The sequence below is a fragment of the Colletotrichum graminicola genome (genome assembly GCF_000149035.1).
Source record: "Colletotrichum graminicola M1.001 genomic scaffold supercont1.46, whole genome shotgun sequence".
Taxonomy (NCBI): Eukaryota; Fungi; Ascomycota; class Sordariomycetes; order Glomerellales; family Glomerellaceae; genus Colletotrichum; species Colletotrichum graminicola.
Genome location: NW_007361050.1, coordinates 138,699 through 158,839, shown reverse-complemented (window position 1 = coordinate 158,839; position 20,141 = coordinate 138,699). Strand labels below are relative to the sequence as shown.

The 20,141-nt window shown below is 59.1% G+C and overlaps 6 protein-coding genes across 6 annotated transcripts; 3 read left to right on the top strand and 3 right to left on the bottom strand.

The window, feature by feature from the left end:
• Nucleotides 1-1,053: 1,053 nt before the first annotated feature.
• On the top strand, nt 1,054-1,913 carry GLRG_09223 (FeS cluster assembly scaffold IscU; the record flags this gene model as incomplete). Its single annotated transcript, XM_008099908.1, has 5 exons — nt 1,054-1,193; nt 1,257-1,352; nt 1,463-1,582; nt 1,648-1,714; nt 1,782-1,913. 5 exons carry the CDS (start codon nt 1,054-1,056, stop codon nt 1,911-1,913), a joined length of 555 nt encoding a protein of 184 aa, XP_008098099.1.
• A 1,128-nt stretch (nt 1,914-3,041) lies between these two features.
• On the bottom strand, nt 3,042-4,050 carry GLRG_09222 (uncharacterized protein; the record flags this gene model as incomplete). The annotated part of the gene is made up of 2 exons (XM_008099907.1): nt 3,042-3,363; nt 3,446-4,050. The coding sequence occupies 2 exons, from the start codon at nt 4,048-4,050 to the stop codon at nt 3,042-3,044; spliced, it is 927 nt and encodes a 308-aa protein (XP_008098098.1).
• Nucleotides 4,051-5,493: 1,443 nt separating this feature from the next.
• On the top strand, nt 5,494-7,471 carry GLRG_09221 (DEAD/DEAH box helicase; the record flags this gene model as incomplete). Its single annotated transcript, XM_008099906.1, has 3 exons — nt 5,494-7,038; nt 7,117-7,229; nt 7,318-7,471. 3 exons carry the CDS (start codon nt 5,494-5,496, stop codon nt 7,469-7,471), a joined length of 1,812 nt encoding a protein of 603 aa, XP_008098097.1.
• A 291-nt stretch (nt 7,472-7,762) lies between these two features.
• GLRG_09220 (uncharacterized protein) lies at nt 7,763-9,472 on the bottom strand (the record flags this gene model as incomplete). The annotated part of the gene is made up of 1 exon (XM_008099905.1): nt 7,763-9,472. The coding sequence occupies one exon, from the start codon at nt 9,470-9,472 to the stop codon at nt 7,763-7,765; it is 1,710 nt and encodes a 569-aa protein (XP_008098096.1).
• Nucleotides 9,473-12,196: 2,724 nt separating this feature from the next.
• On the top strand, nt 12,197-14,874 carry GLRG_09219 (uncharacterized protein; the record flags this gene model as incomplete). Its single annotated transcript, XM_008099904.1, has 2 exons — nt 12,197-12,538; nt 12,847-14,874. The coding sequence occupies 2 exons, from the start codon at nt 12,197-12,199 to the stop codon at nt 14,872-14,874; spliced, it is 2,370 nt and encodes a 789-aa protein (XP_008098095.1).
• A 1,015-nt stretch (nt 14,875-15,889) lies between these two features.
• On the bottom strand, nt 15,890-17,767 carry GLRG_09218 (carotenoid cleavage dioxygenase 1; the record flags this gene model as incomplete). Its single annotated transcript, XM_008099903.1, has 2 exons — nt 15,890-17,581; nt 17,639-17,767. The coding sequence occupies 2 exons, from the start codon at nt 17,765-17,767 to the stop codon at nt 15,890-15,892; spliced, it is 1,821 nt and encodes a 606-aa protein (XP_008098094.1).
• Nucleotides 17,768-20,141: the final 2,374 nt, after the last annotated feature.

Sequence of the window (20,141 nt, the reverse complement as noted above, 5' to 3'; positions counted from 1 at the left end):
CAGTGGGTTGGTTGGTTACAGGGACCTGGTTTGAATACAGTTGACAGCTTTCCCCTGCCTTAGCTTAGCTTTGGAGGGGGAACAAAGCAGTGTTTGGCGATTACGTAGCGAGGTGGGGTTGCTAAGCTTGGGGAGGAAGCATCCATCTGTATGGGCCAGTTGCATGTATGTCTTCTATGTGCATCTCCGAATTACTCATTCAGCTTATTGCATCCCAAGGCTTAGCATGTACTCATTTATGCAGTGTAATCAAGTACTGGTACCTAGGGTGGCTTCCCCGGACTGGGGAAGCAGCGACAACGGCGGCGTATCTAATCAGATTGAATCTGGTTCGATGACGACTACGATGACTAATTATTGACGGGCCGGCAAGACTCCATTGTAGGTGCCAGATCCCTACCTCCTCAACTGGTGGCCACTCGCGCTGGGACTGATGAGAGCTGTCAAAAGCCGAGAAACGAGTGGGGCGGTCTTTGGCACGTGCCTTGGCTTTTGCTGACTCACACAATGTGTCCAATCGGACAGCGTCGGCAGACAGTGAGTGGATCTGATAACGAGTGCAACGCAGCAGAGACGGACGAAATTTTGTCTTCTCCGAGGCGCCGAGCTGGTGCTGTGCTGGAATGTCTCCAACCCCAACACACTCCATGACTTAATCCACGGTCATTGAACACTCCTATTGGCCAGTCCGCCTCATCCGCTATCACCGAGATCGCCATCTTAGGTACTGCTAGTGCAGACTGCGCCGTCACAAGTCCCGCATCCCCGTTCTCCAGAAAACAAATTCCATTTATCCGCCTCCCCCGTCCGGTGGAATCTTCGCCTCCCCTCGTACACACCTCTTACATCTACGAACCGCTTTCTCCAACCTTCTATATTGACCACCTTTTGTCGTCATCGCCAACTCGATTCGTCGCCTATACCCCAAACCGACCTCTGCGACTTCACTCGTATCAACAAAAACCACCCGCTGTCGATACCTATCCATCAACGGCTCTTGCAAAACTCAACCCATTCACGCACGCATTCACATACATCGAATCCCCGACCGAAATGTTCTCCAGATCGCTCCGCGTCGCCTCCCGCAGGGTCCTCGAGACCTCTGTTCGCCCTTCTACCCTCCCCGCCCGCCAGCTTGCACCCGCCGCCTCCCTCGGCGCCACGAGGGCCTACCACGAGAAGGTCCTTGACCAGTACGCAACCCCCGGATATCACGTTTGAGAGAGAGAGAAAGGGTGCTAACCCGCCGTGCACAGCTACTCCCGTCCCCGTAATGTCGGTTCCATGCCCAAGGGCGACAAGGACGTCGGCCAGGGCCTCGTCGGTGCGCCTGCTTGCGGCGATGTCATGAAGTAAGACACCATTGCGACGGACATTCATCCCCGTGAACAAGTCCATCCCCCAGCGAGGGCATCATGGCGTGCCACCTGCTACAACAACAACCGCTGACAACTCCCCATAGGCTCAACATTCGCGTCGACCCCAAGACCAACGTCATCTCCGATGTCAAGTTCAAGACTTTCGGCTGCGGATCCGCCATCGCTTCTTCCAGCTACCTCACCGAGCTCGTCCGCGGCATGACGTGAGCCACCTTTGCCCAACCGTGTTCACCTGGTTTGAATCATGCCAATCATAAATGTGAAACAGCTTAGAGCAGGCCGGTCGAGTTAAGAACACAGAGATCGCCCAAGAGCTCAAGCTCCCCCCCGTCAAGGTATGTCACCCGGTCCGGGCAGTCGCTGTTGCATCACACACACGCTTTTGCTAACACCCATTCTCAGCTGCACTGCAGCATGCTCGCCGAGGACGCCATCAAGGCCGCCATCTCCGACTACTACACCAAGAACCCTAATGCGAAGCCCACCAACCTGGCCGGCACCGAGGCCAAGACCGAGACTCCCGCCTCCGCATAACCGGTACCGACGTCTCTCTTTCGTTACACGTTACCGGAGTTTGGCTTAGGGAGTGCAGAGGGGACGCTGCGGGCGGGGGGGAGAAGCCCGGGCAGAAATTGCCAGCACGAACAGAAACATTTGTCGATGTTGTTCTTACTTGCATCTTATCACCAGTGATTTCCAACAAAAAAACCTGGAGTTCTGGGAAGGAAATATGGGTTTTTCTTGGGGCTTATATGGATGAAAGCCTCCCAACCACGACCGCGAACTGCGACGAGGATCGCAACATGGAGGTGAACACGCTGCCGCGAAAAACAGGCCTTTTCCATGTGTTCTGCCAGGAGGGCCTAGTTCGGGGGAGGGGGCAGGGTTGTACGTCAGTGTGAAAATACCATTTAGTTTTCAGTGGCCAGCTTATCAGCGACCTGACAGAGACGAGAATGCCATAGAACGACATTGTCCTGCCACTGCGCCGCCGTCCCAACACCGCCATATGACCATCGTGAGCGTCCTTTGCGAGTGTCGGTTGCTTCAAGTCTGCAATGAGTGGACCGACGACGGCGTGACTGCGAAACCCAAACTGCGCCGTCGTGAGACTGAGGGATGCCGGAGTTGGAAACCTGCCGATAACATTGTCAGCCGAACGCGGCTTGAGACCCGAACAAACCGGTCTTCAGCATGGCCTTTGCAGACTTCTCGTCGACAGGCCGCCTCCCTGTCCGCCAGGCGTCGCACCGTCCCGCGCACTCTACGGCGGCCAAACAGCCATACATGGAGGTGTAGTTGGCGCAGGAGAATATATTCAGGACAATCCGTGTTTAGGCGCTTAGGCTAGCTCCTGATTTGTACCTTGGATTACTTACCATCGAGTTGCCACTTCGGAGATCGTGTGCGGCGTGGTAGATACGAATGGACCCATTTGATATTGCGTTACGAATAAGCGCTACTCGATGCCGCTCCAAAGTAAGTGAACACGTGAGGCTTTGTGCAGATGATTCCGTCCGTTCTAGACGTGAACTCCCTACGAGCATATGGTCAGCCGGTCCGCAGTTTGCAATCCATGTTCCCATTCATGTCTATCTACATACGGTTCCTAATCCTAATCCCAAATTCAGTCCCCCCCCCCCTCCACGCTCTCACCCAACACTAGCCTCGCGGGTGAGTGGGAGGCGGCGCCGGGGGCAGCCCGCCCTGCGATTCCGTCATGTAGCTATGTGACCCCCCGTAGTTGCTGTCCTCCTCGGACGAGTCCGATCCACCGTCCGCGCCGGCGAAGTGCAGGAACAGCATGCGAACCAGGAAGCCGGCGCTGACGAGAAGCGGCAGGACCTGGGCGGTGTCGGAGACGTAGTTGGCGCGGGTGATGCCGTTCCACGAGACGGTGAGCTCGACGGCGGCCGTGAGGGTCGCCGCGACGGCCACGTCGCTCAGCGTCTTGAGCTCTTTGACCGCCACGATGTGCGTTTTGCTGCGGACCGAGGAATGTACGTCAGCATCTGGCAGGCCCAAGACCGTGACGTCCAACACTGGGGCGGGGGAGGGGGGCCAACCTGACTCTTCGCTTCTTCCGTCTGGCGCGCCAATACGGCACCTTGCAGCCGATCTTGAGCAGCAGAACGAGGGCGCAGGCGAGCAGGATGACCAGGTATAAGATGGCGTTGGAGGCGATGAAGCCCTTGTTACCCAGGCTGATGGGGCTGAATAGGAAGCCGTACTGCTCCGACGAGCACGGGTTCTCCGGCGCGAAGGCGCACCAGTACCAGATGGCCAGCGAGGTGACGGCCAGGAGCAGGGTGAAGTTGAGCCCCTTGAAAGCGGGGGTCGGCGTCTCGCTGGACCACCGGAAGGGGTCCCAGTAAGGCCGGAAGCAGGTCACGACCTTCCAGGCGTACAGCGGGACGAGGAAGAGGTAGACGCCGGTGGCGAGGAGGAGCACGATGTAGACGTCGGCGGGCTGCAGCGTGGCGGCGGAGAGCCTGACGACGAGGCCGATGAGGGCGGCGGCCGAGAACAGCAGGCCGAGGAGGCGCATGTCGGGCAGGCCGGCCACCTCGAGGTATTCCACGAGGATGGCGCCGAACCACTGGATGTAGAAGGCGACGCGGATTCCCAGCCCGTAGAGGTCGGGCTCGCCCTGCACCTGGCAGCTGGCCATGATGAGTTTTTTCGACAATGAGTTTCGTCGGGACATTTGAAGAAAAGACGGAATCACTCGGTCATGGGGAGGCTATCGATTCTACCTTATAGTCCCCCTCCTCTTCCTCCCCCCCTCGTTCTTTCTCTCTTTCTCTCTCTCACACACACACCTCGAGGGGTACCGCATTGCCAATGTCGACATGCAACGTGGGCACTCATACAGACGAACAATAACAAGGGTCAACGCCGCACCCAGTTGTGCCACGGGGACACCGCCAATGGATGGACCCTGAGCGGATGGGCTGCCTTGCAGGATGATGCGCTCTTCCGCCGTCCCTTGGTGTAGATAACCCAAGTCGCGGTCCCCATGCGGCAGCGTCCGAACCCTATTGGTGGTGATCTTGAAGGGTCGGACAACAGGTCTCTCTCTCTCTGTGTGTGCGCGCGCGCGCGTGTGTGTGCATCTGTCACTAGATGGCTGGAGAAATGCCTCGAAGAATTGCATACTGCATACTGTCCGGTTACCTATTGCAGGGTTGGGCCGTCTTGCTGACGCCCAGGGACCTATTGGCTCATAGCCCGGGCCTCGACCTCTGTGGCCGACTGCTGGAGTCTGTGTGGGTGTGCGGCAGGTCAATATTGTGCTGTTCACCACCTCGCTTGCATCAGTCGCCGGCAGCGAGGCCGATGGTCCCGGACCGTACTGCGTGCAGAATCGGGGTTTTCCCGAGACAGGTTCAGGGCTAGCCAGTCCCTCCTCTCTCGTTTCCTGTAGCAGAATCAACCGAGCTGTTTTTGGCATGGCGGGGGTAGAGTGAAGACGTGATGGGAATGCACATGGCCTAAATGGGAGCGCCTATAAGCTGATGAAGGTCTCTGTGGCAGATGGCTTGGCCCAGGGGAATCATGCACCTAGGTAGTCAGATTGGCACACACCGGCGGCCGCGGAAGGGAAAGAGACTTTCCTAGTGTAGCATCAGGAGTGACAACTGGGCAATGGGGGGCGATGGGGAGTTCAAAGAGGGGAAGACGAATGGGAATGGGTGGATGACAAGATGGAGGGATGGACGGACAGTGAAGCGGACGTGGTAGGCGGGGGAATGACGGGTGGAGACCGATGAAGGAAACGGATGCGGGTGGGGGGAGGGATGATATGTGGGTTCCGAGCTCCGATTCTGGAACCGGGTGGCCAGTGGACTAGGTGGCGGTACGTGCCTTATTCTTTCGGCCGAAACAAGCTTAGCGCAGGGTCTCGATTCTTATCCTTATCTTATCCTTATCTTCTTATCGATAAATGTTTTTTTTTCCATTTTTATTTTTTTTAACTCTTGCGACAGACAATCCAATCCCCTCCAGCCAAGCCCGCGCCTTGGATCTCCCTTTTCACCGTACCCCAAGGCGAATTGAAGAGCGCCACTCTCCTCGCTCGCTCACAACTCCCCCCTCCCCTCTCACCGCAACAATGGCCGCCACGAAACGTTCGCTCGCCGACACCGAGGCCGAGGCCGAGGTCACTACCAAGAAGCAGAAGGTCAAGGACCTCGCCGTCGGTGGCGATGTCGACAGCGACGAGGTAGCGGAGCTGAAGAAACAGAAGAAGAAGGAGAAGAAGGAGCGCAAGAAGGAAAAGAAGGACAAGAAGGACAAGAAGTCAAAGTCTGCCGCTGCTGCTGACCAAGACGGAGAAGCCCCCGCCGCCGCCGCCGCCGCCGAGGAGGCCAAGGCCGAGACGGAGGAGGAAAAGGCCGAGAGGAAGAGGCAAAAGAAGGAGAAGAAGAGGAAGGAAAAGGAGGCGGCGGCCCAGAGCAGCAGCAGCAACAACAACGGCAGCGCCGCCGTCCCCGTCGTCACGGCTAGCGGCCCCACGCCCACCGCCGCCGTCCTCGGCGGCTACCAGCAGGCCGCCGCGCTGACCGCCCTGCCGCAGTCCGAGGTCGACGCCTTCCTGACGGCCGAGAACATCACGGTGACAGACCCGGTCGACAATCCCACGGCGCTGCGCCCGATCCTTGAGTTCTCCTACCTGCCCGAGACGGACCTGATCAAGAAGAAGCCCTTCTCGGCCTACAAGAAGCCGACGCCCATCCAGTCGGCCTCGTGGCCCTACACCCTCTCGCGGCGCGACGTCATCGGCGTCGCCGAGACGGGCTCCGGCAAGACCATGGCGTTTGCGCTGCCGCTCGTCGAGGGCATCTCCAAGATCAAGAAGCGCTGCATCAAGGCCGTCGTCGTGTCGCCGACGCGCGAGCTGGCCATGCAGACCCAGGAGCAGATGGAGCACGTGTCGAGCCTCCTGGGCCTCAAGAGCATCTGCATCTACGGCGGCGCGTCCAAGGACGACCAGCGCGCCCTGCTGCGCCGCGGCGCCGACGTCATCGTCGCGACGCCCGGCCGCCTCAAGGACTTCATGATGGACGGCACCATCTCGCTGCAGGACGTCAAGTTCGCCGTCCTCGACGAGGCCGACCGCATGCTCGACAAGGGCTTCGAGGAGGACATCAAGATGATCCTCGGCGACATGCCGGCCCGCGAGGCCCGCCAGACCGTCATGTTCACCGCCACCTGGCCCGCCTCCGTCCGCAAGCTGGCCGAGTCCTTCATGGTCGACCCCGTCAAGGTCACCATCGGCTCCAGCGGCAAGGAGACGGCCAACGGCGCCGTCGAGCTGCAGGCCAACACGCGCATCACCCAGCGGGTCGAGGTCGTCGACCCCCGCGCCAAGGAGCAGAGGCTCCTGCAGCTGCTCAAGCAGTGGCAGGCCACCGCCTCCCAGAAGAACGACCGCATCCTCGTCTTCTGCCTCTACAAGAAGGAGGCCACCCGCGTCGAGGCCTTCCTCCAGCAGCGCGGCATCCGCGTCGGCGGCATCCACGGCGACCTCCGCCAGGAGCAGCGCACCCGCAGCCTCGAGGCTTTCAAGGCCGGCACCACCCCGGTCCTGGTCGCCACCGACGTCGCCGCCCGCGGCCTCGACATTCCCGAGGTGAAGCTGGTCATCAACGTTACTGTGAGTTGTTTCCCCCTCTACTCCCTCCATCTCGGTTTGAAATCGACCGATCCACGCTAACGCTCGCCGTGTTTACAGTTCCCCTTGACGATCGAGGACTACGTCCACAGAATCGGACGTACCGGCCGTGCCGGCAAGACGGGCGAGGCCATCACTCTCTTCACCGAGCACGACAAGGCGCACTCTGGATCGTAAGTGGACCTCACCGTGGCGGGAGGACATTCAACAGAGAGAGAGAGAGAGAGGCCAGTTCACTAACGCGCCGCGCAAAAACCATAGTCTGATCAACATCCTCAAGGGCGCCAAGCAGCCCGTCCCCGACGAGCTCTTCAAGTTCGGCACCACCGTCAAGAAGAAGGCCCACAGCACCTACGGCGCCTTCTTCAAGGACGTCGACATGACCAAGAAGGCCACCAAGATTACGTTTGATTAGGACCGTTATATTATTTGATGCTTTCTGCATCCGAGAATGTCTAATTCTTTTTCTTCTGGCATTGATTCCATCCCGTAATCTACGCAGTCTTTGGCCTGCGCGCCGAGTTGTAACATTGCAGGAGGAATCTGCGTTCGGCGAAAAGTCTGGGTCATGTTAGACGACGGGGTGGATTGCATCAGACCAAAAAACAAAGAAAGAAAGAAAGCACGGGGTTTTGAAATTCGGGGAGATGGAGGAGGAGGAGAAGAAGGAGAAGAGAGAGAGAGGGGGGGGGGGGGGGGAGAACACTTACATCAAAAGGACGACGGGCACGGCGGCGAGGCCGATGGCGATCAGATCCCTGAAGGAAGAGGTGGGCGAGGCGGGCGAGACGACACCGGTCGCGCGGCGGATCAGGTGGGGCGCGGATAGACAGAGGATAGAAGTGACGGCGTTAGGCTGCAATGACAAGAGTTCAAACGGCGTTTCCAGGCCGGCAAAGTACGACTTGACAAAGGCGAGGCTCCAGACGATGCGGCAGAGCATGTTGATGCAGTTGGCGAGGACGAGGCCCGAGGCGCCGAGGTCCATGACGCGCATGAAGAGGAAGGCGGCGGAGCCGAAGGCGACGGAGAAGGCGCCCATCCAGGCCGACTGGCGGTGGACCTGGGCCTCGGAGGCGACGGAGGCGACAAAGGCCTCGGCCACGCCGTTGGTGGCCAGGAGCGGGATGTAGTAGCAGTAGACGGCGAGGACCTCGCCGGCGCCCTCGCCGGCCCAACGGCTGCCGGCGACCAGGGACAGGAGCGGCGGGGCGGCGACGGGGCCGATGCTCACGACGACGGACGATAGCAGCAGGTAGAAGCGGAGCAGCGTGTGGAGGTGCTGGCCGGCTGTGGCCAGCGTCTCCCTGGAGGGCGTCTTCTTGGCCTGGGTGTCTTGGGAGGAGGAGGACGAGGAGGAGGAGGAGGACGAGGAGGAGGAGGACGACGACGACGACGAGAGGAGGCGGCTGAAATAGCTGCGGCTGCTCTCCTCGACGGGCTGCAGGACGAGGCGGGCGAGGAGGCCGCCGTAGTTGCTGGCCAGGGCGTAGACGCCCTGCGACTTGGGGGTCGAGAGGACGGAGACGAGGAAGGTGTCGCCCTGGGTGAGGACGTGCTTGACGAGGCTCTGGGCCATCATGCTGGAGGCCAGGCTGACGGTGGGGCGGTAGAAGTAGGAGGCGAGGTAGTCGGAGGGCGGGCCAAGGGCTCTGGGCAAGAGTGAGAAGCCGTCGGCGCGGGCGAGGCGGGCGGCGGACCAGAGGTAGACGAGCAGCAGGGTGGCGCCGTACGAGAGCTGGCCGAGGGCGAAGGGCAGGACGCCGAACTCGAGGCGGGCCCTCGAGGCCCAGAAGGCGGCGGCCAAGGTGACGACGCAGCGCAGGAAGGTGGCGGCGGACTCGGCGGAGGCGCGGGTGGCGAAGCGCAGGCGGGTCTGCATGAGCACGAAGCAGGGCTCCGACAGCAGCTCGAGCACGGCGGCGAGGGCGTACAGGCGGAGGGCGAGGAGGAAGTTAGGGGTGCTCGCGGTGGCGGCGTCGGCGGACGAGAGGTAGAGCCAGCCGAGGCCGACGGTGACGAAGCAGCCGAGCAGGACGGCGAGGTAGCCGAGATTGACGACGGCCTGGCTCTCGCGAGCCAGGCGGGCGGCGGCGGTGGAGTCGTCTTCTTTGCCGTCACCATCCGTGTCGGCCTCGGTGTTGCCGGAGGCGCCGGCGCCGGGGCGGGTCTCCTGGCGCTGGACGGCGACGCGCAGGCTCTCGCGGGCGAAGAAGAGAACAGAGAGGTAGTAGACCTCGAGCTGGGTGGAGACGCCCAGGAGCTGGGCGGTGAGGAAGCGGAGCATGAGCTGGTTGGCGATGAAGGTGATGGCGCGGGAGGCGATCTGGAGGATGATGAGGAGGGAGGCGCCGCGGACGACGGTCTTGCTGGCGTCTGCCGCGGGGGCGGGAGCAGGTTTTCCTGACGACGGCATTGTTGGCTCCCCGATGACGGTCGAGTCGTTTGCCGTCGGTGTGTGTGTGTGTGTGTGTGTATGCAGTGTCGGGGGGGATTTTTGCCTTGTCCGTCGCGTAGTTGAAGTTGAAGGTTGAGGCGACCGTGTTTTTGGAGAGTACAGGGAGCGGAGCCGAACGTGGATGTGTTTACCGGGCCCGGTAGGACCCACAGCGGTGTGGTGCAGCGGGTCGGCCCACTGAAGCGCACCGCGTGCGTGGGAGCGGAGGGCAGGTGTACAGAGAGTACCGGAATTCGGGCAACGCATACTACTAGCTGGATGTCTTCATGGTTTCGTTTCATTTTATGATTCCTACAGTTCCATTTTAAATGTATAATCCTTGGGGAACGTTTTGTTCACGGTTTCCCATGCATAATGCACCCGCCGAACGACGTGTATAAGCTTGAAGGAGGTAGCATCCCGACGCAGACGAGGCTGGCTGGCTGGCTGGCTGAACCACCTGCCGAGTGCCGGATGCGACCTAACCGTTAAAAATGTCGGAGAGGAGAATACCTACCAAGATGAAGGCAGACGGGAGGAGGGGCTGGCTGGCTGGTGGACTGTTGATGAGTTGGCGGTGCGGCGGGCTCTGGTGACTCCCATCACAATCACAAGAGGCGACACCAACACATAGTGCTGTTCCGCAGGGATGTCGTCATTACAGCAGGGGTAGCAGCGATTCAGAGACATTCATTCGGTGAGAGTGACGATCCGGTGCGTCGCAGGAGGCCAGTTGGTCTCTGAGCTGTACACACGTTTGGGCACCATCTCATACGTAGGTGTGGTATGGTATGGTATTGTGTATGGTGATGGCGACTCATCAGTCTGAGATGAGATAGATGTACGGATACGTACCTGTACGAACTACCCAGCTTTTACCTACCATTGCTAGCGTACGGAGTATGGATACACAGTACGTATCCAGGTGAGTAAGCAGATACGTACCTTGCAGACAAAGCACAGGGCACAGGGCGGCAGGGACGAATTTGGGCAGGTGGGGTCGTTCCTGGCGGCGTTCCTGGATTGGCGGGTACCCTGTGGAGTTGTGTCCTGGTTTGGACCGCAGATTGGGCTTGTTTGGGCAGGATGCGCCTGCGCCTGCGCCTGCACCCACTCGTTTGGTCCGCCGCAAACGCTTTTGGTCCTTCCCAAGTTCCCATTTTCCCATTTTCCCATGCTTGTGAAGAGGAAAGCACGGAGATCATTCAGTGGTGGTGTGTTGTCGGCTTGCCTGCATGCCTATCTAATCCACTTACACCTACGGATACATCCAGTCTGTATCTGTACTGTACTGTACTGCACTGCACTGCACTGCACTTTTTGCAACACCTAGGTAGGTAGGTAGGTAGGTAGGTAGGTACCGTACACGAATCGCAACAATGCATTGTGTACGTAGTAACAGGATTGAATGCCGAAATACCCATCGTGCCAGGTACCGGCTTCCTTTTCGGTCGGTTGCCACCAGGTTTCGCCTTTTTGGCGCTGTATCACCACCAGTTCCTGCCGGCGATGGCGATTACCACCTTCTCCTGCCCTTTCTTGTTTGTCCCTTTGCCTCCCCTCCCCTCCCCTCCTTCCTCCTCCTGCGGCTCGTCGTTTCCTTTTTTTTTTTCTTTTTCTTTTTCCTTCCTTTTTTTTTTCTCCTCTTTTTCCTGTCATGTCACCTACGGTAGGTAGCTACGTACTTATCTAGTGAATCAATGTTCCCCTCCCCCAGTCTCCCTTCTCCCCGTACCTCGTCACCATCCCGTCCGTGTCGCGTCACAGAATCTTTTTCAACTCCCGCTTCGCCATCCTGAGACCATCATCCATCCCTACGTCGTCATTCTGTCTCTCGTCTCTCCCTAACGGTGTTTGACTTCTTCCTTCATCCGTCCCGTCGACCTTGCTTGGACCTAAACACGTCTTGTCTTTTTCCCGCTGCAACACCATCACTTCCTGCGAACAAACTTGCGGATATCATCACTACTCTTCAATCAACCCCTCTAGCACATGTTCCCAGCGGCGGCATTCTTGTTCCAGTTCCAATCTCTTCTGCCGTCATCCTTTTAACTATCCATTTTTTTCATCTTTTTTCTTTTTTCACTCTCTGCCTCCCCCCTCTTCCTGCAATCTTTTATATGAGCTCAATTTCGGCTCGGACCTCATGCTCTCAAAAGAAACTGCAGTCAGCCTCCACCGGTCTGGCCTGTTCCCTGCTGTCATCCACTGCTGCAGAGCGTCAACGGCCTGTCTTGTCCAGTAACGGCTCGCCCCAGACACACCAACCCCGGTCACAATTCGCGCTTGGATGGCTTGGATAGTGGGTGACCATCGCGATAGACGACCACAACCCGGCCAATACTCCTTGCTCCTTGTCCTGTTATTCCCCTCGTGCTCCTCCTCTCTGCAGCAGTGTGCAGCTGACGGTGGCCTCCAATCCCGTCACACCCAGCCAAACATATCGATACACACCAACACAGCACAACACAACAACACCCATTCTCGACATAAACATAAGCCCGACCCTCCACGACTCGCACAAACTCCTCCCCCTCCTTGACCTTCTCTGCCAGTCCCACGATCTCGCCCTGGTACAAGGTACCGAAGCAAAACCCTCGTCTCTCTCACCCGCTTTCATCCACCCCCCATAGCCCGTGCCTTCGCCTCTGGGGGGGCTTTCAGCATGCTGCCCGCCGTAGCGTCTTCTCTGCCGCAATAACGATGGCAGAACTCGGCACCAGTCCAGGTCCAGGTCCAACTACTGATCCAGACCCCAACACCGCCTCAGATGCCGACACGGTCACCGACACTGACACCGACACTGACACCGCCGCCACCGCTGTTTCCGACCAAAGCAACTCCTGCAACGCCGCCGATGACTTCCGACTTCCCGGCCCTGACGACGCAATGGCCGACTTCATCCAAACTCCTGCTGCACGCCCGAACGACGGCTCCAGGATCCAGTGTTGCTGCGGTCGCACCGACTGTGTCTATTTGAGCCATAGCCGCTCCGTCCTCGAAACGGTCGAAAAGGATGTCCATACCGCCGCCAAGCTGGGCAAGGTACGTCCTCGCTCTGCTTCTTGTTTTTACTTTTGGTTTTTCGACATAAATCCCCCCCCCCCCTTTCGTCCAAGCTTCCTCTCGATTCAGGGAACATTCCAGTTGCGCCGCTCCAGAAGCCCGTCTCAATCTCTCGAGACATTCCAGCTCCTCATTTCCCTGATTAAGTTCAAGATGGGGTGTCCCGGCACAGTTCCAGCCCGCAAACTTTGCTTTTCTTTCCAAATGTCAAAAGCCGCCCGAGATCTTCCCTCCTCAGTCGTGACGCACATGATGTCGACATGACCTTGCTGACCTTTCCCCTCCAGGCCCTTCTTGCTCGCCATGAGGCATACATGGCCGACGCCGAACGAGACCGCATGTCATTGACCACCCGCATAGAACAGCTGGAATCCGAAAAGGTGGAGCTGCAGGCCGAGAACGCGAGGACCGTCGAGGAGAACCGCTCCCTGCTCGACCAACTCGAAATGCTCAACACCACCGTCCAGGACGCGGACATCCGCATCCAGACCCTCGAGGCGACCTTGCTGTCCTCCCACCAGGCGGTGCGTCGCCTCGAGGGTGCGGCCGCCCGCGCCGCCGAGATGGAACGGCACATTGCACTCCTCGAGCAGGAGCAGCTCCGCCTGCAAAACACCCTCATAACCACCGAGTCCGAGGCCCGTTCCGCAATGCAGCGGTGGAGAAAGGCCGAGAGGGGCATCTCCGACCTGCAGGAGCAGCTGGAGCGCATGGAAAAGGAGGCCAAGGAAGAGCGCGAACGCCACGTCGAGGTCCTCAGTCGCATGGAGCGCCAGCGTGAGATGGAAAAAGAGCTCAACACCGCCGCCGGGCGCCTCAAGGGGGCTGCCGCGGCCAAGTCTCTCACCTCGGACAAACCCGCCAGCAGCGTCGTCTCCCACTTTGTCCGTGACCTCCTGCAGGACAATGCGAACCTGCAGCTAGGCATAGCCGAGCTGCGGGAGATGCTCATCAACTCCAACGACGAGATCCAGGCTATGCGGGACCAGCTGATGTGCCACCAGCCCATCGGCGACGAGGACGCCGGCGCCGGCGCCCCATCAACGCTACGCGCGGAAATCGGCCCAGACCCCCGCGAGATGGCCCAGCACATCTCCCAGGAGCTTCATATTCACCACCACTACCACGTCGCGGAAAAGACCAAACCCAGGAAGAAACGCCACAGCCTGAACCCGGCCGTGTTCCCGCCCGCCAGCGTCTCGCGGTCCTCGACGCCGCCGCCGGCCGCATGGCGACCCGCTCCTTCGCCGATGACTCCTCTGGCGGCTTCCCACTCCCACAACGGCTCGACATCGACCATCTCGATGCCGTCCAACCGATGGTCCGTCTTTTCGGAACAACCCTCCGAGTTCGCGCTTTCGTCCGTCCCTAGTTCGCCGCAGTCGAACCCCCGTCATTCCATGTTCGACAGGCCGGTGTTCGAGACCGACATGCCTATGTCGCCGACGACGAGCTTGGACCCTACCTCGCCGACGTGCAAGCTCTCGCACAGAAATCGCCCGTCGGAAGCGTCGATCCGGAGCTTCTCAGTGCCCCCCAAGCTCCTTAGTGTGGCTTCGCCGGCACCACCAGTAGCGCCCACCTTGCATGTGGCTCAGCACATTTCGTCCACGATCGAGGAAGAAAGGGAAGAGAACGGTCCTGAAGAAGCGCCGGATCTTTTGCCGACCAACGACGACCACATCGAGACCGAGACCGAGACAGAAACCGAAACGGAAGTCTCCTTCTCCAAGTACGAGGAGCTGCCACCGCGACGTTTGCACCGCGCCGTTTCCCACGAATCCATCATATCCTTGTCAGGGGGACTGGACATTCACACTCTCAAAGTACGGCCAAGTCAACTGACATTTCGCCCGCTGGGTGGGGCTGAAGCCGTGTTTACTGGCGTCACGGCACGTTCAACTATATCACGGGGCAGCGACAAGCGTAGCGACGTTTTGCTGCGCGATAGTCTCGCCGGCAGGCCTGTGTCGAGGATGGTGTCGACGCCCATCCGGAGCGCTTCGCCGGGGAGCACGCATTCGCAGTATTCTCAAAATTCGAGCGGCCTGGGCAGATGGGTCAGCTGGCGGCCATGGACAGGAGGAGGTTCGGCAGCGTCAGCATCCCGGGCGACGACACCGACAGCGGCCCAAGGCGCCGGGAAGGAAAAGGACAAGGACGTCGTTAGAGCGCCGGGCATCAACCAGCCCGGCGCCATTCCCGGCTTCCAAGAGTACCTGGCGGCTCACCAACGCCGCGGCCCCCCGAGCAAGGTGCTGCCTGACGTAATCGACGTCGATGCGCTGCGAGACGGTCTAGAAGGGGGATTGTAAGATTGGAGGGCCATGTTTGCACGAATCGGCACGAAAGTTTTCTACAAACTGCATTGCGAAAAAAGGAGCAGGGGCGCTTATTTTTCTTTCCCATTTCTTGTTTGTTTTTGTTTTTTTCTTTCGTCTTTCCTCCCTTGGGCAAACAAACACGTGCGGCGTTGAAATATTGGGTACGGATAGTTTGGGCATAGTTGAGGATGGGAGCTGGAGATACCCCCCCTGCTGGTGTACGCGCCGCGCTTGCGTTCACTCTTGATTGTTCGGCATCTTTCCTTTGTCATTACGGGCCCCGGCCACCTATTTATATCCATGCAGGGTAACGGAACCCCGCCAAGGCGTCGCAGTTATAGCTATAGACGCTGTGGCCATCTACTTTACAGCTAGACGCAGTCTTACAGAATGAGGCACTCTCCTAAATATAATTTCTAGTCAACTTGCACAATCGCACGACGTCTTGTGCCGGTGTTAGAGAGAGAGGGTTGGTATGTTGTCTGCCTGCATGCTTCTTCCGCGTGGTAGGGGCACAGGGTCCTACGCATTATGTCCCTGGGTAGCCCCTGCAACATCATCAAGTGGCCTGTCGCGCGTGGGAGGAGAAAATTGTTCTGATTGATTGCAGCTCGAAGGCTATAATCTCAGACATGTAGTTGTAGAAAAAGATAAGACACTGTCGGTTTGCCCCCCCCCCCCCGGGAAGACGAATCAATCCCTCCATTGGGCTAAAATTCCGAAGACGAAAAACAGAAGACAAAAAAAGATTAGAAAACGACCATAATTCCCCGCGACGAGAGTCCGATTTCTTGCGATGACGCCCCACGTATCGTCGTCTTCTTTTTAACGCCCAAAAGAAAAAAAGAAAAAAAGGGTTGGAAATTTCGTTTTCATCATAAGCGTCATGGTAGAAAAGGGACCTAAGAAGAAGGAGAGTGGTGGAGGAAGTGAGGGGAGGAGAGGAGAGGATAAGATGGGGGGGAGGGGGGGGTCACTAAAGATTAAGCGCCATCGAGGAACAGCATCACTCGGCACCGGGACCAGAAGGGGCGTGGATGCCGTGGAAGCCGTGGCCGACGGCGAAGTGGCATTCGGCCCTGCCGAGCTCCGTCATGGAGCGGGCGTCGAGGCAGAGCAGGTAGCTCCGCTGGGCGGTGCCGTCGAGGACGACGCTGAGCAGGACGCCGTCGTCCTCGGCGAGGGGCAGGCCGTCGTCGGGGCCGGCGGGGCGGGGGACGAAGATTGGCTCGCCGGGGGTGTGGGCGCGCGGGCACTCCCACAGGAGGGCCTCGCGCGTGTCGGCGTCGGTCTTGACGATGGTGTCGAAGAGGGTGCTGAGGCCGCGGTCTGTGAGGCTGTAGACGTAGCGGTGGCGGCGGGTGAGGTAGGCCGGGTTGATTGTGGGGAGCTCGCCGGCGTGCGGGCCGGGGATGGAGACGACGAGTTCCGGTTCGGCTGTGGGGGTGGTGGCGGTGGTATCTTTCCGGGACGGGTCCGAGAGACGGAACTTGTAGCGCTGGAGGCTTGCGTAGCCCGTCTTGACGCGGTCCTTCTCTGCCCAAAACTTGTCTGCGGCGCCGTTGCGGTTGAGGAGGACGTCGTAGTAGAGGTTGTAGAGGATGTCGAGGTTCTGGTAGGTGGCGGCCTCGCAGACGACGTCGAGGAGGCCGTCGTCGCCGGCGGGTCCGGGGGCGGGCTCCTCGAAGGCGTTTGTCGTGTGGAAGAAGAAGCCGGCGGGGGTATCGAAGGAAGCGACTAGGCCGCGGCCGTGGCGGCGGTCGACGAAGTACCACCTGCAGCGGTTGGCGGGGTCGAAGGGGACGATGGCGTCGAGGATATTGCGCTGCCAGGGGACGGCCATGCCGGCGTAGGCAAGGTGGGAGGAGGGGATGCAGAGAACGACGAAGCTGTGGGTGAGGAAGAAGCTGTGGACGTAGGCGGGCTTGGCGGCGGGGCTGGAGATGGTGGCGATGATGTCGGTCTTGCCGGTGGCGGCGCTGGTGCGGAAGACACGGTAGGTGGAGGACATGGCCAGGGCGAGGTTGAAGTTGTACATGTCGCCCGTGGCCGGGTCGCGCTGGGCGTGGGCGCAGGACAGTGGGCCGGACAGGTCCGGGTGCAGCTTGTCCTGCTTGGCGACGCCGACGGGCTCGAGGGTGGCCGGGTCGATCTCCAGCATGGGGCTAGAGTCGGTGGAGAGCCAGACGCTGCGAAGGCGGCCGTTCCGGTGGCCCTGGCCGGTTGTTTTTGTTGATGATGATGGCGATGATGGTGTTTTTATATGTCTGTCGTCGTCCAGGAGGCCGGGGATGTTGGCGTTGACGGCGACGCAGATGTTGGGGCTGGTGCCCTTTGCGAAGACGCCCATGAACTTGCCGAGGAGACCGACGCAGGGGTCGGCCTTTTGGCCGAAGGTGTAGCGGTTCTGATGACCGGCGGCCTTGATGGAGGCGACGAGTTCATCGCACTGGCGGCGCGAGGAGTAGACCACGCGGGTCTTGGACGACAGAGCGGCAGCGTCGGGGGCGACAATGTCGAACTTGTGGGTGTGGGCGAGGCCGTCAAACCAGTGGGAGACGTGATAGGTGCCCTTGGGTGTGTCTTCGATCTTGCAGCTGCCGGGACCGGTCCGGTAGAGGGCGCCTGCGGCCCAGGCGGGGATTTCGCCCTGGACGGTCAGCTCGATGGGGCCGCGTTCCTCGGTCAGACCGTCAAACTAGTGCTTGTCAGTAGGTGCGGTCAAAAGGAGGCGGCGGCGGGGGGGTGGACTTACGCCGGCCTCGTTGGGCCACTCGTCGTAAGGAGCCCTACGGCGGTTCTCCTCGTACGTCTGTCGGTCTGCCGGTTCGTCCTCGACCGTCCGGCGCACCGTCCTTGCGGGCAGCTTGGCATCGGTGTCCATGGTGATTTCTGATGCCGAAGGGGCTGTGACGGTTGTGGTGGACATGTCTCGGTCCGCCGAGGAAGCAGGGATTAACCGTTTCTCTCTCGCTCTCTCTCGCGCGCGCGTTCCCTGGGCTCTCGTCAGTATGTGGTCATGGAGAGACAGAGGGTGAAGTTGAGGGTTGTGAATGGAGTGCTAGTTCTGATCGAGGTGACGGGGGGGTTTTGAAAATCAGAAAAAAACACATACGGAAGGAGAGGACGACAAGCGAAGTGGGCGGGCGCACTTGGACAAGATATTGAGCCGGAAGCAGCCAAAGTTGGCGGTGCAAGTGAGTGGTGAAGGTCGGTGAGTTCGGTGTGACGGGATGAGGCTCGGTGAAGGTGCGGAAAGGAAAACTTGCTGGCCTGGACGTGTCATCAACTGGCCAATACAGCCTAAGGATATGCAGAAGAGGGACGACGACGGCGATGTTTAAGTAGAAGATGGAGGGGTGAAGTGGAGAGATGGATGGATGGATGGATATGAATATGGGCCACAATCTACGGGGATTTAATGCAGCAAACACGCTTGGCACCGTGCTGTGCGGGAATGTGCCTCTGGGAGCCGCCAAGGAGACTGACTGAGTGACGGTCAAGGCCAGTTACGGACGTATGAGCGGGTGTGTGTGTGTGTGTGTGTGTATTTGCCCGTGTGTTGGTGGGGCGGGGGAGGAGAGGAGAAAGAGAAAGAGAGAGAGGAGGGGCAGAGAGAGAGAGAAAGAGAGAGAGAGAGAGAGAGAGAGAGAGAGAGAGAGAGAGAGAGAGAGAGAGAGAGAGAGAGAGAGAGAGAGACGGGTGAGCCAACCAGTATGGACAGAGTGATGAGATGAGATGCGATGAGATGAGACGAGTTGAGTTGAGTTGAGGGCCTGCAACAAGAGATTGATGGCACCGGGACGAGAGGAAAGATTGCAAAAAGCGGGGAGAAGGAAGAAAATAAGAAGCTTCTTGGGTCCGAATCACCAAGACGAAAAAGCAAAGAGTCTGCGGTTGATTGAGGAGCTTCTCGGGTGGTCAACCATGGGCCGTTTTGATGGCGCTGCCGGGGGGGGGGGGAGGGGCAGGACAACGATACGGCCGTAGCGGGCGACGGAGACGGTACCAAAAGGCTGCAGGACCAAGCAACGAGTGAATGCGGACGTGTTGCCGAATCGAGACAGCTTTCGGGGACGTTGGACGGAGGATGTGTTGGTGGCCGTGTTTTGCTGTGACACAAGACAAGCAAGCAAGCAAGCAAGCAGGCAGGCAATAGTCTAGACAATGTGTGTGCGTACGATGCCGTGGTTGTTGTTATTGTTGCCGGGATGAATGGGAACGCCTTTGAGATGCAACGGTGGAGATGCCGACGGGGTTAAATGGACGCGGGTGTCATGATTGATTCATTGATTCCATCAACATGCCGGACGATTCGGCGCGGTTTTCCAAAGCGAAGTGTGCTTATGTCCCGCTACTGGGCTGCCAAGGCGTCGTCATCGAACCGCATTCGCATATTGTCCGATGTGGGAACGGGGGATGATTTGCTCTGTTGTGGTTATTGCAGGATCATACCAGCCAGCCAGCCAGCCAACAAGCTAGCTAGGTAGTCTGGTCGGAGCGAGTGGCATTTCCCTCCCACTTCAATGATGGAAAATAGATAGACACGAACGGGTCCTGTCAGGTCGAGTAGGTAAGACGTTGCCGTGTAATGACATGTACTAAGTAGTGCATCATAGACTGGACACTAGCGTAGGAAGGCCGTCTGATGCAACGTGGGCCATGTGGCTTGGACTTGCTCGCATTCGCCTAATGGATGGATGCGATGGAGGGACGGACCCATGGGGTAAACCCAGCGTACTACCGTAGTAGCGTGTGTAACACTACCTACGTACGTCCCTCGTGGGTTTGCCGATCCGTGGACGATGGGTGATGGATATGTCACGGCGATCCATCTTTCGTCTCTCCCCTGGATCTCTCTGCCGGCGAGGAAAGGCGACAAGGGGGGGGGGACAAGAAAAGAAAATAAAGCCGAACCTCGCAGCTGGGACGATGCAACATGCAGGTGGGCGCCGATGGCTTGGTTCGTGTGTTTTACTTGCATGTAGTGTATTGTACACGTGTATGTGTGTGTGTGTATGTGTTGGTTGAGACCTCTACGAAATACGGATACCTGGAGCTGGAAGATGGGCACCAGCCACACCAGCCACAACTGCCACAACTGCCACACCTGCCACAACTGCCACAACTGCCACAACTGCCACACCTGCCACAACTGCCACAACTGCCACCGCCACACACTGATCGGACAATGTGGGTCCCTTCCCTGTATGCACGCTAACGTCAGCGAGCCAATCACGTGCAGCATTTCGCGAGAA